Source organism: Epinephelus fuscoguttatus, linkage group LG6, assembly GCF_011397635.1.
Source record: "Epinephelus fuscoguttatus linkage group LG6, E.fuscoguttatus.final_Chr_v1".
Lineage (NCBI taxonomy): Eukaryota > Metazoa > Chordata > Actinopteri > Perciformes > Serranidae > Epinephelus > Epinephelus fuscoguttatus.
The window spans coordinates 33936522-33955246 of NC_064757.1; the positions used below are offsets into that span (position 1 = coordinate 33936522).

The 18725-nt window shown below is 41.1% G+C and overlaps 1 protein-coding gene across 1 annotated transcript in view; it reads right to left on the bottom strand.

Moving 5' to 3' along the window:
• gak (cyclin G associated kinase) overlaps positions 1-18725 on the bottom strand; it is a 35706-nt gene that overhangs the window by 16513 nt on the left and 468 nt on the right. The window contains exons 2-10 of the mRNA XM_049578195.1: positions 14274-14335; positions 12158-12217; positions 8763-8877; positions 8197-8339; positions 7900-8025; positions 5478-5567; positions 5082-5217; positions 4431-4543; positions 1372-1450 (exon numbers count right to left, since the gene is read on the bottom strand). Coding sequence (XP_049434152.1) covers positions 1372-1450; positions 4431-4543; positions 5082-5217; positions 5478-5567; positions 7900-8025; positions 8197-8339; positions 8763-8877; positions 12158-12217; positions 14274-14335 — 924 coding nt within the window. The remainder of the gene's footprint in view (positions 1-1371; positions 1451-4430; positions 4544-5081; positions 5218-5477; positions 5568-7899; positions 8026-8196; positions 8340-8762; positions 8878-12157; positions 12218-14273; positions 14336-18725) is intronic.

An 18725-nucleotide genomic window follows, 5' to 3' on the forward strand; every position in this document is an offset into this window, starting at 1 on the left:
CAGCTGCTTTCAGCTGTGGTGGAGCTGCCAGATGTTGAGATACAACAACAGGCAGAGGACTCAGGCTGACCCAACATCATCGGGTCAAATAGTGTGAATGGACAGAAGGACTGCAGCCGCTCCTCAACAGAGAGGGAGAGCAAACATCTTCTGCCTTTCGACAGATGGTTGGCTGTGCATAAATCCTCTTAATGGACGGTACACAACCTGCACGTGTGCGTGTGTATGCGTATGGTTGTTTGTGTGAAGAGAAAAGCCTATTATGCTTATTTGGAAAAAAAGGTACAGATAAACGACAGAAATATAATTGTCACAAAGTTCTTCCTCTTAATCTTAATTCAAATATCCTAAAACAGAAGAATGAGCCATTTTTCGAGCTTGTGTACTTTGCCTCAGCCTCTTCAGACATACTGAAGGGTATGAAAACACTCATGGTCATAGTGCCAAATGCCAATATGTGGCTGTAAAGTTTGTTTCTCTAACACCTATTTTGGCAGGTAATCAATCCTGTGAGTGTTCTTTTCTATTCTGCTACAGATTAATACTAGAAAACCTTATAAACTGAGCAAGCCGGCTGTACTTATGTAAAGCTCACCTTACTGAACATATTGCACAAGCTACACGAGAGCCTTTTGGCCTCGGGTTTACACTCAAGATCAAACAAGGTTAGTGGGTTACAGAGTAACTAGAATACGGTGCTTACACATGGAAGCAGTGACTGGAACCAAACTATACTGCTCTGTTACTGCTTCGTAATGACTGAGAAATGCGAGATGGGAAATTATATGATAATTCCTAAAACATTTGAGGATCTGGGACTGATCTACTGACTGTTGGTCATGACCCCACTTACTCCTTAGGAGGAGGAGACTTTTTTTGTTACCGTGGTCACAGTAAATTAACCAGATTACTTATTAACATGTGTGACTCTCAGTGATATGGGTGGGGTCTTGGGAGTGTGGATATGTGAGGACATGTGTCTCTGGCTGATTAGAAATTAGGGGTGTCTTAATCACGCTGCAAAGCCAAAAAATTTTAAACTATGGCTTTTTTTTTAGTAAAAGTATGCAATTATATTTCCAGCTTGTTATAGTGCAGCATAGCAAATCTGTGGCTCTGCTAAAGGTCCCTTATCGGGTTATAAGATGTTCTTCAGCAAGTCAATGAGCTGCTAAAATTTCACTTTTGGAAGCAAAACACTGACATGACGCTACTGCTCTGTTTTAAGAGAGGTTTCAACTTCACACCTCCCCTACCTTTATGTGTAAACACTTCACGAAAGGGACAACAAACACAAACCTGCAATCTCTCTAATAATCACTGTCCCAAACCCACATTGAGCACAATATTGTCATACACACAAACCTTTACCTGCATTGTTGTGGACGTTGTGGATCTGCATGGGCGGCTGGGCTCCGTTGTTGCCAAAACCTCCGTTCTGCTCCAGCAGCTGCAGACATTCATAGCCGTCAAACACTGGACGCCAACAGTAGTACGCACTCAACATTGTTACAGGTAAGTCAACAAAATACGGACTAAGTTGACAGTAGCCGGGAGCTATGCTTTTGCCTACGATGATCGAAGCAGATTGTCCTTCAAAATGCAATAAATGGTCATTTTAAAAAAATGTAAATAATGCCAAAAACTATGTTCCAGAAAAGATACAAATTAGCCTGCATAGAAAACCGTGGTCAGATGACCACAAATACAGGAACAGAAAAACAGCACCAATCAAATCCTGATTGTTAAGCAACAGGTCTCCTCTCTGTCCCTTATGTGCAATCCCCAGTGCAAAAGAATCCCAAAAAGTAGCACAATCGTAACACTTCAGCTGAAAAAATAGTTTGTGTCAGACGCTCGATAAAACTATTTTCAGATGACTCCTGGAGTGTCTGTGTTAAAGGCAGCCAGACAGCCTCTGCGTCTCGCTTCCCCTCTGAGTTGTCTACTGCATTTCCCTCTCAGTATTTCACTTCCATCTCTGTTCCCTTTCCTTCACAAGTTTTCTGCTCTCCCTCCTCTCTGCTCCATCGCACAGTCTGCCTCTCCATATGTCTGTGCTGTGAAGCAGCAGAGAGAGGAGGAGGAGGAGGAGGAGAGGAAGAAGAAGAAGAAGAAGGAGGATTATAATCTCCTTATGTCCAGCAGGGAAACCCCTTCTTAACCCTAATCAGATCAGCAATTGCTAAATCTGCCCTCACTCTGCACATATTTACTGGCCTTATCAAGATGCAGTTTGGTAAAAAAAATTGGTTGGGATACAGAAGAACCCAGTGCTGCAGTTTACTGATTTGTTCTGAGCAATGGAATTATCTGAGAATACGATGACAGAAGTGAGTGTGTGCAGTACTAAAGCACAGGAAAACAGGTGGTAACCAGTGTACGATTTCCAACTACAGAGAAAATACTTAAATATTCTTACATTTAATTGTGACAGAAACATAATTCAGGATAAGTACACTGGCTCAGTTTTACGTATGTCAGTCAAGGGTTCATTGCACACCAGGACGTTGTTGGAAGAAATAAGAATGAGTGTAAATCTGGAGATTTCTGACACTGAAATCAGCTTTTCATACTCTTAAAATCACAACTGCGGCTGTGGATTTGGTGATAAGTACCAGGATTTGTGTTAAGAATCATAAGAGGCTGTGGCTACTTAGTTGGTCATGGCCAGCCACCATGCAGGATAAAATGCTTATCTATCCAAAAACCTTGGCGAAAATCTCAAATCTGATTAGCTGCTGTGGGTGGTAGATACAAAGAAAAAAAAAAAACAAAAAACAAAAAACCTCTTCTGCCACCCCAAAATACTGCTTTACGACTGAAGTGTTGATATCACTTTAGGTCCCAGTTGCACCCATTTTCCACCTCTACATGTCTCTGTCTCTTTGGACCCACTAGGACCAAGCCAGCTGGGAGCAGAGGAGCCTGGGAAAGAGAATACAGACTCCTTTGAGCCTGCGTGTGTGTGTGAATGCGAGCGCGCGTTGGTTGCATTTGAGAGTGAGCGTGTGTAACCACACCAGCAATTTGAGAGAACGAGTGTGCGTGCATGTTTACACACACACAGTGGAAGAGGCCGTGTGGTCGGCCTGTCAATAGCCTCTCAGACACCGAGGATGTGCCCCTGTGTCTCCGCAATCAACTTGTTTACTCCAAACTGCACACGGGGAAAGTTGCCACCCTACCTAATACCTCACGCAGAAGCAACTAGACAGTCAGAGATAAGAGAACAATTTCAAATGCATTCTCATTTGTCTCTTGGCGAGGAGAACAGAATAATTTATCAGCCGCAGGCATAATTTGCCTCCATTTCCCTGGTGATACTCTCTGAAACTCTGCTATCTCTTTGTTTTAACCAAGACCCAGTGACTTTCATGTCAAGATAAGGGCTTGAAATATAGCACCAAAAACAGCAACATAACAGCACAGCACAGTAAATATCTGTGTGCTAAGGATAACATAACTACATAATGGTGAAAAGATTGGAGGAGTTTTACTGTATTGTCACTTCTAAAAGGGTAACTGGTATTTTTTTAACCTGGACTCTATTTTCCCAGTTTTGTTTGAAAGTGACAGATGCAAACAATTCTTGAAATTAGGCCAGTACTAAGCAAGATTGCTGCAGCCGGCAGTGGCTTAACGGGCTGCAATGTTGTGCACTGTTAATTTACATCCACTAAAAGTGCTTGCTTTTGCCAATGATAGGCTCGGATTGTTGGTCTTATTGTCTGACAAAATTATGGAAAGGATCCCTACAGAGACAGACCTTTTTGTTACAGACTAAGATCCTTTTTGTTAAACAGAAACAGGCCTGAAATTGCCAGTCAAAGCCACCAGACTCCATTCAAATAAACAGTAATTTTAGCGTGCATACATCCAGCATATTTTCACATCTAACTGTGTGAATTTGGGGTTTATTTCAACCAAACCAGTTGGTAATTGTTGGAATGACAACCCAAGATAGTTTTTTGAGTTGACCTTTATTTCCAACAGCTCTGAATGAAGTGTGTTTTATGATGCTAAAAACACAGACAGACGCACAGACATCTCTCCTTGGCTCTGCCTTCCCTATGCTCCTTCTAACTACCTATGCTCTTTTCTACCTTTCTATCCATCTAACCCTTTGGCTCCCACTCAGAAACCCCAAGACGGCACTATCACTCCCACTGACAGTCTCAAGTATGTGCATCCAGGGAACATCTAGTCCTAAACTGAACTGAACTGAACAGTGGACGTAAATTGCGCAAAGTGCACACATATCACTGCTGTTACCTTGCTGGACCAATTCCCAATCACAAAAGTGATTTAAACACAAAAAAAAACATGAAAAAATAGAGTCCGGGTTGAAAATACACCAAAGTTACTCTTAGAATCTGGAGACATAATATTTTCTTTACAGCACTGAACACAATCATGCACACACTGACCTCTGTAATGGGAGACTTGGGGTTGACGTTGCGTGCTGCTGCTATCTCCTGGAGTTGGTTGACCAACTCTGTAATGGACAGACGCTCCTCTGGGTTTACCTTCAGCATGGAACCTGGACACCAGGAGGAGGAGGAGGAGGAGAAGGAGGAGGAGGGAGAGACAAAAATATAGAGACGTATAAAGGAAGCAATTCTTGAACAAGACAACAGTAATATCATTTACCAAATTATGTAAATCAAGGATATATATGAGTAATTAGTTACCTAAGGTGAATAATCCAAATAATAAAAATGCACTACATTATTTATTCTGTTAAAGTTTATCATTATTTATATTTTTGTGGCACTGTTAGCAGGAAATAGAAAGATTTACATGATCCACCAGGTGGAGCTGTTTAGCCTAATGAGATCAGCCATAACAAGGTACATTCTGTACTGCCAGCATTCCACGTGTCATGGCATTTCTCTGTACCATGTCTATATGAACACTATGTTTAGGGGTGCAATCCTCAACATACTTGTGTCTCACAAATTCAGTAAATTTGAACTGTGGTGACAAATGAGACTTGTGGGCAGAAGCACAGAGGAAAATAGAGTGCTGGATGAATAAAAGATCAGACAGGCAGAAAGACACAAAGCGAAGGTACATACGTATGAGGGTGTGATACACAGTGTACTTGACATCGTTCTGAGGAATGGAGTATTTCCCATTGACGATTTGCAGCTTGGCGCCCTCCTCGAATGGGTGCTGCTTAAAACACAGCAGGTAGAGGATGCACCCTAGGGCCTGTGTGAGAGAGTGGAAATAATAAAGACAACAATAAACTCTCAGGCCACTGAGGAAACGAAAGATGTTGACACAAAACACTAACAGGAGGCAACCTGCTGTGTCCAAACAACTAAGACAAAGGAATATCTACAGTCTGTTAATGATCCTACAAAATAAGTTAGCTTTTAGATTATTTTTATTACACTCAGGATTCTTTAATTATCTTGGATCAGCTGTGACACTGGGGGACAGAAAATAAAAAAGGAAAAAGCTCTGACCCAGATGTCCTGTTTCTCATTGATGGGGAAGTTGGAGTAGAGATCGATCATCTCTGGTGTTCGGTATGCTGGAGTGGTGTTCCTTGTGATCTACACACAAACAGAGAAAGAACAAAGAAAGTTAACGCACACACACAGCTGTCGGAGCACCGTGGGGTGCTGCGGTCGATAAAACCAGAGCATCTATCCAGCTATAGTCACATGTTGTAAATCTTGGTGAATCTAACTTCATCTGTGTCATTGTTGTTTCTCTGAGAAAGAAGGAAAATGCTTTGACAACCTTGGGTTTTTGAGAGCTAAGCGTGAATCAAAAAACAAATTATTTCAATCTAAACTAAACACCTGCCCACCTCAGATTTTCCATCATAAAAATCCTTCCCTGAAGCATCTTCTTTTGTGCTACGAGCGTGAGGACAGGTGCCAGATACACGGCAGATTATTTCATTTAGAAACCAGGGTCTCTGGGGTCCTGCATGCTGAGGTCATCTGTGGCAAAGCTCCTGTGTGCGGGTGTGAGTGTGTGTCCCTGTGGTTATTATGGCAGAAATATAATTAACCTGATTGATCAGTGCTTCCTGGCCCTCAGCTGTTAATTCAATCATAGGTTTCTGGTTTCCGTCCAACACCGTGACGTCAGAATTGTCACAGATCCCCTTTTTTCCCCCTTTTAATTGAAATATTAACTTTCATAGACAGATTGAGACTATAATGTGCATTGCAAGAAAACTAGCTGTAAACTAGCTTATTTTATTGAACAAATAAAAACCATTCGTTCCTGAAAATAAAAAGGGTTTGTGTAGTGTGAAGTGTTAATGCAATCACTCAGCTTATTGTCTGTGAAGCAGCAGACCTTAAAGCATGCATTAAAGACATTTGGTATAACAATCTTGTCAAAATCACGCACATAAAAGAGAAAATGGATTCAGTTATAAATACAGACATTTTCTGTAACACACTATTTCTAAACCAATGGTTTAGAAATAGACAGCTTTCATTTTGGAGTGTCGTTTCCTGCTGTAGAGTAAGTGTTTAACAGCTACTTAACAGAGACAGCGACCTAGCTGGACGACATGGTCGAATTCAAGTATGACGCTGAACTCATTATGTGTGGACCTTGAACTAATGACTAAGACGAAATCTGGGCCCCGTGGCTGCACCAGTAGGGAACCACTGTTCTCAAAACTTCATATTTTTAAGTCTCTGCATGTAAAAACTGTATTATATAGATTATATCAATATTATTAGGAAAAAGAAAAAGGATTTTGTGTACGATACAGAGGAAACATCTTCAATTCAATAGTTTTCAATCAATTAGTCCTTCTGTGTTCATTTTTGAGTGTGTTCATACATGACAACGTAACTATGGTAATTCTATTTTCTCTTCTTGTTTTTAACTTGACTTCAGTGATGCTTCACGTCACGCTGACCTGCCTGCTTCCAGCTGCCTACCTGAGGCTGGTGCTATGTGAATAGTGAAATCGTGATGAGAAAAATAAAGTCGTTTTCCCCTCAAAGCTTTTGACAAACTGCCAAAAGTTAAACGTGTTCCTCAGGCTACCTTGTGTACCAGAAACAATCACAGCTGCTTGTGATGGAGACAGAAAATTCATGGCAACGTGGAAGCCGATCGTCGAGTGGATTTATAATGCCCGGTCACGTGATAAGCACTGAGTGCTTCACTTGAAAATATACATAATGGACATAAAACAGATCTGATTCAGTTGTAAAACTTTAAATCATATAATCAAGTAAGATTTTAAGAGTTGCAGCAGCGTGAAGTGTAAATAGAAAGTTTCAGACCTGTATCAGGAGGTCAGAGCTAGTTAAAAGCTACAGTGAGCAGATACATTTTTAGCTTTCTTTAAAAATATCTCGAGAGCTAGCTTCCCTGATATCTATAGGTGGTGTGTTCCATAACTTTGGGGCGTAATTGACAAAGGCTGCAGATGATCACAGTGTTCTTGGAGGCAAATAGTTAACACGGGAGTTGGCAATGTAGCGCGGTCCCAGCCCATTTAGGGCTTTGTACACAAGGAAGAGGTCCTTAAAAATCAATTTTAAATGTAACAGGAAGCCAATGCAGAGCAGCTCAGACTGACCTGACGTGACCTCTCCTCTTGGTTCTGGTAAATAGCCGAGCTGCAGAGTTTCAAATGAGCTGAAGTCTCCCAATTTGGTAAATAGTGAAGCTCTCACTTTTATTACTTAATATCCATGTCATAAATGTATGCCTACACAGGTCAATTAGACATGAAAAATAATGTAAAATCGATTATAACAATCATCCGCTCATAGTGATCAATTTGACCCGGACAGCTGTGATCCCTATAATGGTTTCCACTGTATAAGAAAGGCCCTGTTGAGATTAACCTTAACTGATGTTTGAGTCTGTGTGTGTGTGTGTGTGTGTGTGTGTGTGTACCTCATCCTCCACCATGGACCTCTTCTGTGCCGACCAGCTGTAGTCGGGGTAATGTGACACTGTGGTGGCGCTGCCAAAGTCACACAGCTTGATGGTGCCCTGGTTACTAATCAAGAGGTTCTCAATCTGCAATGTATCAAGTAGGCAGTGAATTAGCTTGTCAATCAACACATATTTAATCATCAATTAGCAATCATAACAGTCCCTAACTTGTGCTTTAAATGTATTATTCATATGCTACATATGTAGTAAACCTCATACAAAATTCACTCTTCCAACTGCTTAAGAACAACAAACCTTGAGGTCTCTGTGTATGATTGGAGGCTTCTGTTTGTGCATGTGCTGCACGGCGCGGCACGACTGGTAGAAGATTTTCAGCACAGTGTCACATGACAGGAGGGCCCTCTGCTCCACCCGCTTTATAAAGTCCACCAGCTGACCTGAGGCACAAGAGATACGAGCAGATGAATCAATGAACCAGTCAAAGTGAAAGTAGCACCTGACAGATGCCTCTTTTGTCTGTTGATTGTAAGTTGTATGAATAATTTTGGAAAAGTACGAGACACTTTCAAGGGTAAGGTTGCTTACAAAGCTGAAAAAACTGCACAATGAAAACAAAGCCAGTTGTAAATGAAGAGTCAGACTGAACAGAAAGGAAGTAGAGCAGGAAGTTGAAAGACCGCAGACGGGAAACTGTTTCATCACAAGGGCTTTTCTGTTACTAGGGAATGGTCCTGACTACTCAGATTTACTGCAGTTTGGTTACATTATTCCATTTCCACAGAATCAGTAATGACGTGGTACATGAAGATGAGAGCTAAAAGATAAAGAGTAAAAAAGTATATAAGTACGTGTGTAGTTACCTTTACACAACTCAGTGAGGATCAGGAACTCGGCCTGCCCGGTGTCGGACTCCTCCTTACTGATAGAAGCAGCAGAGCAGAACTGAACCATGTTGGGATGACCCGACAGCTTTTTCTACAGAGCAAACAGGTCAAGGAACATACAGTATAGACACTAATGTGGTGTCAAGCCTGGCCTCAGATCAGTCAGAATAGCAATCTTAAACAGAAATCACTAAAGTCCTGTGATGACATAGCTGGTCGAATCTACCAACCACTTTGGAGGGCGTTCTGTATGATAATGATCAAAATGACTGATTAAACGATGAGTTCAATGACTCATTGTGGCTACTGATCTTCAACGATTTGACCTGACCTACTCTGCTGTCTACTTTTGATGTACGGCCAAGCAAAGCCTCAAAGGAGCGATTGTATTCTGAAACTGTAGTTCAGCTTGGTGGTCAGACAGCGAGAGCAGGAGGAGATTGCGGTTGGGTGATCGTAAGAATTCACTGATGACTTTACACTTTATTTTTCTGACTCATCAGCATTCAGGGAGTTGCACACTATGTAAATTATCAAGCCCTAAAAACACAATGTTGCAATGGTATCGGGAACACAGGGCTTCATTTACCGAAAGCCTATGCTTCCACAATGTGCTACACAGCATGAAACAACTATTGCCAAACAGCACAGGAGATGTCCCAGCATTTTTAGCTGCTGGTCAAAAGGTTCGTTAGTTCCCCTCACTGACTCAATCTCACTGACAAAAACTGTAACTCAAAACAAAATGTCTCCAGACACATTGAAATGCAGTGGAGGCAGTGATTTGACATTTAGATGCACAGAGGTATCTTTAGATGATCTCATTCCTCCTGGCGACTACTGAATAACAAATCTGTGAGTGAAACCCCTCCAGAATTATTCATTTTCTACCCTGCTGATCACTTCTTCTCAAACAAGAAAGATATTTTAATGAAGAGTTACAGAGGACAAGCTTTTAAAAGGAGACCTATTCTGCTCATTTTCAGGTCCATACATGTATCTTGGTTTTCTACTTAAACTATATGCAAGTGGCTTCTACTTAATCATCAAAAACATTATTGTCCTCATACAATCTTTGCTGGAGCTCCTGTATTCCCCCTCTGTCCAAGAAGACTTTGTTTTAAGCGCCTGTCTCTTGACCAAAAAAGTCTTTGGTGTCTCTTCACTGTCATTGCAACTGAAAATGACTGTAACTGACAACAGCTGCACTTTTTACCATGAAAAATCGGCAATTAAAACCTTTAAACACAAGTGGACATGTTCCAGCAGAAAATCAGGGAGAATGTTAGCATGTTGCTACATGTAGCAGTGAACTTGCAGCCAGGGAATGACTGTGTGTGGTGGCACTTTTTCACATCAAAACTCAGCAAAAAAAAAACATTTGAACACAACTGGACATGCTCCAGCAGGAATATGAGCTGAAATCGTGGAAAAATTAACAACATAGCCCTCCATGATTACAGTTTTCCCCAAACGTTAGCGTGTAGCTACATGTAGTACTTTAGGCCAGTGATTCCCAACCTGTCCAGCCACTGGGTCCAAATTTCTTCTCAGTCATTAGTTCAAGGTCCACACAGTTTAAGATATTACTATTATATATACATATTATATGTATATACTTGCGTTCAGCCATGTCGTCAAGCTAGTTTGCTGTCTCTGTCAAGTAGCTGCCGGTTAGTCACTTGCTCTACAGCAGGAAACGGCAATTCAAAATAAAAGCTCTGTGCCGGAAATGAGCTTTACTTCAAAATAAGTGTGTTTTTAACAAACTTGACACATTCGAGTCACTTCCGGTCCATTCAGAAGGGACCTGTAACCCACTTTTGGACCATGGCCAACCAGCTGGGAAACACTGGTTTAGGCTACATAAGGTAAACACTGGTTGTAGCGTGCCTGGAGCAGTTGACCATATAAAGAAATCCATCATGACCTGATCTTTACTAAAAAGTATGACATCTATTGCACGTCTGTCTGTCCTGGAAGAGGGATCCCTCCTCGATTGCTCTTCCTGAGGTTTCTGTCGTTCTTTTCCCCTGTTAAAGGGTTTTTTGGGGGGAGTTTTTCCCTTATCTGCTGCGAGGGTCCTAAGGACAGAGGGATGTCGTATGCTGTAAAGCCCTGTGAGGCAAATTGTGATTTGTGATATTGGGCTTTATAAATAAAATTGATTGATTGATTGATTGATTGATTGAAAAAAGCCCAACTTGCTCTGACTGGTCAGCGTTTCCATGTCTTCAATATTTTGGCGTCTCTTCACCGTCATTACAGCCAGGGAATGATGGTGAAGAGAAGTGGAGAAGAGCTGCACTTTCTAGCGTGAAAAATGACCACATAAAGCTTCTTAACACCACCACACATGTTCCAGTTGGACTATGATTGAAATTGAAGAGAAATTAACGACATCAGCATCCAAGATTACAAATGTCCCTGACGTGAGCATGTTGCTACATATAGCAGTGTACTTGCAGTCAGTGAGGGACTGTGTGTGGCAGCAGTTTTTGGGTTAAAAATGACCCAAAAAAAGCATCTAAACACAACTAGACATGTTCCAGCATGAGCTGAGATTGAGGAAAAATTAAAAACACAGGCAACCACAATTACAGGATTCCCTAATGTTAGCATGTAGCTACATGTAGCAGTGTAGGCTACATTATGCAAACACTGGTTGTAGTGTGCCTGGAGCAGTTGGCCATATAAAGAAATCTGTCACGATCTGAGTCATCTCATGAATAAAAACTCGGAAACAGTATTCAGAACAGTAGGAAGCCTGAGGTGTTTGCTCACAGGGATTACTTTTACATACATTTACCTCATTTTTCTGGACTTTGGCTACATTAAATATGAACATCCAATATTGTAACAACATATATATATATATATATATATGGAGGAAAATAAGTAAAAGCATAATAGGTCCCATTTGAAAGATCTTATTCATCCTGGCAACCCCAGAATAACAAATCTGGGAATGAAACCCCTTTACACTCATTAGTTTTCTGTCCCGTTCATCACTTCTTCTCAAACAAGAAACACACTAGAGTGCTTCAAGAAAAATTCCCAAACGACAATGACATAACAGTGTGTGCTTGTGAAACTACAACATTATTATAAAGTTAAAACACTGTAAATATATATTAGTTCCTGTAGTGCGAATTCTGGCGTGATGTGGTGTTGCCTGTAAACTAAAAGTGATCTAGTAATGACAGCACTCTATGCGGGAGATGCATTCCACAATCTTGTGAAGTCATGGGTTGGACATTAACTTGCCTTTGTCACATGTTACCCTCTGCTGTGTGCTAAAACAGAAACGCTCTTTACTGATCATGAAAAAAAGTGTCTTTTCATCATGGTCTGGAAATGATAAAGGATACCATGAAGCAGACTTCCTGTATGATTTCCTTGTTCTTCTCTTCCTCATTGGAAAGCAGCCTCTGAAACAAAAGCAAACAGAGACCACTGATTTGCTGTTGTTCTGTGATCCAATGAGACATCATCTTTTTTACAAGAAATACCTAAGAGCACAGAACGAACATATTCCATCAATAAAAACTCTGTACAGTATTTACTTTGAAGGTGAGGAAAAACTGATTGTGCCAAGTCAAACAGGATAAGAGATTATCACATTAACTGCTCCTGCTGATTATAGTGACTGGCGAAGTAAAGTTCAATGGCCACTTTTACAAGCGTTGTCTCATTTCACAATTCAGTCTGGATTTAGACCCAGGCAGAACCCTACAGGGGGTGTATGCAAGCAAGCACAATCCAAACATGACCAGTATTTAGCACATTCATGTTTTTTTCCTCAACCATTCCCATTCAATCGATGCAGCTGTTGTAGGGCAGCATGCTTCACCTTGTTCTCTCATGTGGATTTATCATTTATTTCTCCTGCATTATTAATGCTGATAGTTAAAATTGCCAAACCTTTAAACAAAAAAGCAGCTTCTCTGCAGTGTTACAAAAATGACACCACTGAATCTATTAGTTCAAAGTCTTCTGAAGAAATTCCAGTATCTTCAGTGTTTAATTTAGTTGAGAAATGCATGAGTACACATACAACATGGGCAGAATTCTAAAGCATGGAGCAGATGGTCGCCACATAATGAAAACTGTGCCATAAATCTTTGAGCTATGTCGTTCTCCACGAAACAACTTGCACAAGGAATGTTTCCTGGGCAGTACGATTGATAACATAGCAGAAGAAGTAGCTTCAGTAGAAGTATAAAGTACAAACAATTTCATAATATGTGCATCGTGTCTAAATGTATGTGTAGTGTTTTACTGTGCAGGGCCACATCCACTTAAACGTTCGGTCCAGTCTTATGTAGTAACGCAGTGCTGCATTCAAGGCACTGATTGGTATTTTCTAATAATATGTAGTATTTACTGCATATTACAGGACAGAGCTAATGGTCCTGACTCAGTTTATCTTTTATAGACAATGCCATGCCTACTAACAAATGATTGACTGAAGACATGATGTTTTTCAGTTCAAACTACTTCACAAACTTCACTTGTCAAGGAACAGATTTGCCAAGCTGTTTCCTGAATTTGATCCAACCTGTGAACAATGTAGCCGGGACCCAGAAACTCTTTTACACTCATTTTTGGTATGCCCAAGGATGGGACAATTTTTGGCACAAGATTGTGTTTTTAAAGATTACTTTTTGGGGCTTTTTTGACCTTTAATCGACAGGATAGTATCAAGTGTGAAAGGGGGAGAAAGACAGAGGGGACGACATGCAGCAAAGGGCCGCAGGCCGGAACCAAATCCACAGCCTTTTGTACATGGGGTGCCTGCTCTACCCACTGAGTCACCGGGTGCCCCGAGACAAGATTTTTGAGACATGTTTTTACATGTGTAATAAAACCACAGACCCCAAGCCGCAGTTGGCAATATTTGGTGATGGCCTGAAGAGATCTGCGTCTCTCCTGAGCCCAGACCCGTGCTTTGGCCTTTTCATCATTGTTAGCCGGATGCTTCATTCTGTACAACTGGAAGTCTAACCTGCCCACCTCTGTTTGGTCGCTGGGTCAATGAGGTCATGGCTCACTTGAAGTTGGAAAAGCTCAGATATACCACTCGAGGACCAGTCAATGAATTCCATACAGTATGGCAACTATTCCTGGACTATTATGATAATGTCCATACTTGTCTTACTTACTATACTTGTCTTTTCTATAGCTGTTAATTCACTTGCAATACTCAAATATTATCATCAGTCTATCTTGACTCTGTATATTTTGCATATCCATGTGTCTGAAGTGTATTTAGCAGTGTTCATTTGCCTGTGCAGGCCAGCCTTGGGGAGGGGTGGCGTGGGTTTGGATGTTGTGGGTTCAGAGTGTATATTCTCCATGTTTCTTGTTTTTTTGGTTGTTCTAATAAACCAATACAAATAACTGAATAATAATAAATGAGTGGGTGTGTAATATTGAGTGGTACAGCCAAAATGTTAAGAGTGGCTCAGCGTGTTACAGTCTTACCTTGAGGGCATAGTCTTTACCAGTACTCATATCCTGAGCTTCATACACAAAGGCAAATCCACCTGAGGACAAAACAGAGAGCAACCAGGATATTATTTACACTGATTACTAGTAATTACATCTACATAATTATAATTATTATATGGACTCTTTAGCTCTTAAAATAACACATAATCATCAATCTCTGATGTGCACTGTATTGCGGAAATTGTGCAACACAAAGCAGGATGTGTTGTAATTTCTTCTACTGTCTTGAATTAATGTCACATTGTCTATGGCGGATTTGTTCTGGTACAATTAGTGTACTTAAATGTGTTAAAGTGGTATACACTTCTGCAGAGGATCAAAGAGGCAGCTCAAAAAATCATCAGCTGCCCTCTGCTCTCATGGAAGACATCTCCAGCTCACGGTGCCTCTGCAGAGCCAGGAACAACATCAGAGACCATTCCCACCCTGGACACCACCTGTTCAACCTGCTGCCCTCTGGGAGGCGCTTCAGGTGAATAAAAAGGCGGACAAACAGGCTAAGGACCAGTTTCCTGGGCCATCGGAAATCTTAACTCCCACCCACATCATACAGAAAAACCATCTGCTGACCACTTTACCCTTTAACTCCTAACATTGAAATCCAATGTACTATATTGTCTGTCCTTAATTTGACTTATTACTTTTAACTGTACTCAAATATTTCAGGGAGAGTCTTCCATTTGAAGGTGGATATAGGCCTACCACCAGCGCACCACACATCCAACTCCACTCCACAGCATATTGAATTCATTAAGTTTCACTTTACGGCCACAGGGAGCACTAAAACCTCCAGCAACGCCCTGCCTCACACACATACCTAAAAATTAACCTGGAAGCTGCCAAGTATAACCACAGTCTTATCTGTTGGCCACTGGGCAGCCACATTGGAAATGTAGGCGCTTAAGTGCCTTGCTCAAGAACAACACAAGCAATGTTTCTGTCACAAGCTCACTTCTCTAACCTTTGGGCCGCCGCTAAGGCCCTGCTGAATACACACCTTTCCACCAAAGGAGTGGCTGAAACCTCAACTGGTGGTGACAATGTGTGTAATGCTGCAGTGATAATCAGGTATTAGGAAGGTAAGGAAATCAGTTTTTCCCGCTATGGCGTTGTCGGATCTTTCACGGAAAAATACAGTTGAACAGACTGTTCCCAGTTGGATGTTTTTATAGAGCAGCACCACGTTACTCTAATTACAATGTCATTGATGAAGCAGATCAGTGCTACTGGGAGCCCAGTCATTTAAAATGGGCCACTGGTTGTAGTTTAGTTAAATGAGAGTCTGTAGCATTTTTATGCACCTGTATGCCACAAATTATTTCTCTTGAGTGCTTTTTTCGTTATTTCCATATTTGGTTTCCTAACTTTTTCGTCAAGCGTGTGTCTGTGTATGTCTATGTATGTAGGAAGCCGCAGTCCAAACAAGGCCAGGGGGTGCAGGTTGCCATAGTGATGAGTAAATGAACTACAAGTCTTGCTTTGCTCTGTGAAAACTTGAATGAGCGCACTCAAGATCCTAATCTTCAAAGCTTTATTTACACAAGAAAGGTGTGTACATTGAGTTCTATTTCGCCGGTCCTGATTTTTTAAACCTCGTCTGGGATTCAACCCAACACCCTTATGTCTTGAGCATGACAGGACAACACAGCAACATTTAAGTGTAATGCCACTGAATTTGCTGTGGGAACGCGCAGCCGTCCCTGTGGGGAATCACATGTCTTTCTCTGTCTTGTGCTGGCGAAGGTGGGGACTGAAAACTGAACGGCTCCATTTCCTTTTCTCCACTTACAAATCCATTCCAAGAAAAACACAGAAAATGGAGGTAAAACTCCCACTCCATCATACCTCAACTTATAAAATTTTGCTAGGGCACGATCCTTGTGATTGTGTTAAATAATTACGGGAATATATAGGGAATGAAGCACCTTTTATAGACTCTTGCTCTGAATAAAAAGACCTCTCTTGTCTACAGTTTCACCTGCTAAGAGGAGACCACCTGTTTGAAGATATTCATCTCTGCTTTGCTCGCCTGAAGAATACAGAGTATATGTTTGTGAAACTGGGCTCAACACTACCATGATGACAAGCAGCACTTGTGTGATGACTTTTTTCATCAGCAACACAGCAAAGTGGTTTCCTAAATTTACCCAACAGCATTATGTGGCTTCCCAAATACATTCTCTGAAGTGGATTAAACCTTGAATGAGCGCTGCTGAAATGCCCAAGCGGTTGTTAAAGCAGACAGACAAACTAGTCATTGCGCTAAGAAAATAGGACCATCTGGTTACAACCATCCATTGTATTCTCTCACCAAAGATCTCGGTGAGGAAACAAAACAAAGACACCTTTCAAAGGGCATGATGGGAGTTTGAAGAGGGCAAAGGTTTAGTGTAAAATGATCTGGCGTTTTACCATCTGCTTGGATTTTGAAAGTCTTGTGTGTCTCTCTTTAACAAACAGTCATAGCTGCAGAGTGCGGATGTGCAATCACAACACCGTGATCATACTGCTGATCAGAGTGGAATTAATGCCAAAACAATAAGTTGTAATAATCAGTTTAGAAATCATTTATCAAGTAAAAATGAAAATGATTAGCTGGTGCTTCTCAGTTGTGAACATTTCTCTTTTTAATGTCCTTACAAGTTGTGCATTGTGATGTGCGTGATGGGCATTTAACACTATTTTCTGGCATTTTAAAGACTTAATTTTTAATAGCAATCAATTTCTGCAGCAATACTAGTGATCATTTTTCAGTCTGCTGTTAATGGTTTTATGACAAATGCATAACTATATCTAAAGGAAGGGCATTACATTCTACACGTAATCCAGAGTGCAGTTGGGACTGAATACATCAGCATGAGTCAGAGAGTTGCGAAAGTGGACATGGAAGTTGGTACGCTCGATTACAAAGAAAAGACTTTCTATCAAAAACGGTTCCCTTGCGCTTTAAGGTGATGATGAAGCAATCTGTCAGAATGAGTCAGCAAGTTCCACGTAAGGTGCACAGAGATGCCTCACACTTTCTCAACGCCACAAAAGAGACTTAACAACTTTCTCAGTGTCAATCTGATTTTTGCCAGTTTTTTCCAAGCTCAAACGTCTCAACAGATAACTGAGAGGACTTATCTTATATGGGTGCATATGTTGTTGTTTTGCTTGTTAGTTTGTGTCGTGGGAATTTCATGATAGTAAATTCCACTAACGGTGGAGCAAGTCTGCTGAACCACTGACGCCACCATGGATGAGTTCAACTTTGACCTACTGATCCGACCATGCTGAAAACTGTTGACACTGTGCAATGACTTAACCGGCCTCACTGATCTCACTGCTTATGTTACACAACAGACTCAACCACTGTTTGTTGTTAAATGTATTTGTGGTTGAATCGGTAAGAATTGGTGGTTAAAATTAATGTAAACAGCAAAATAAATAAAAATCTACATTGGGCATTTGTCTGCTCTACCAGCCGCTGCTGCAAAGACATGCATGATAGTATCATAACATTCTCTTGCCACTTGGCTATGAGGGGAGGAATCCCTGTCCCATGCCACAGAGAAGACACCTGATCTTTAGGTCTACATGTGTCCTGTAACCAGACGAGAGAAATGGCATTCAAACAAATACAGGCTGCTATTTCAGAGTCAAACTCAGACACATTATTGCAAGCCAAATTATAATTTTGTCCTATAAGATGATATCTATCCAACTTGCTAAAGAAGACTAAATACCAGCAATATTTCCTTAAAAGCGTATCTTATTTGAGATGACAATCAACTAACAACTAGTTAAACTGCAACACTGTCATGTAGACTGATGCTGACTTTCAAAGAACCAAATTAGAAATGTAAAACCAGGTCTAATCAGCACATTTCATCTTTTGTTGTACATCTTTCCTTTGCAGACCCAGCCAGAAACACATGAATAAAAGATTCAAAGGAGAGATCAGGGAAGAAGGAGTGCTGGCGCTAAACCTAAATCACCGTTGATGTCACAAGAAGGCATCAGCAAGGCTCTGAAGATGCTTAGATTTGGCTGATTTGGGGATTAACATCTAAGAAAAGGGTCCAGTTAAGCGAGAGGTTTGGTTACAGTATTGTCATCACTGATAGTTTCACTCCACCGCTGCATACCTGCCCTGTTGCCAAGGAAGATGATAAGGTCTGAGGTATGTAGCAAACAATGGGTTGGGATTTGGTGGACAAGAAAATGCAGCTTTGCGGTGCCTGCAGCTATTACCAGGACTTACAGAGAAAGGAGATGGAAACACACAGTACAAGCTGCAAGTTAAAGTTCACTCTGCATCACATTCACATATCACAATCTGGAAATGGATTTACACCTTGTTAAACACACATGAAACCAGATGTTCAACTGGTGTTTGCTCGGTGACTCACAGCACTGCAGTTGCTATTGTCATTGACTAAC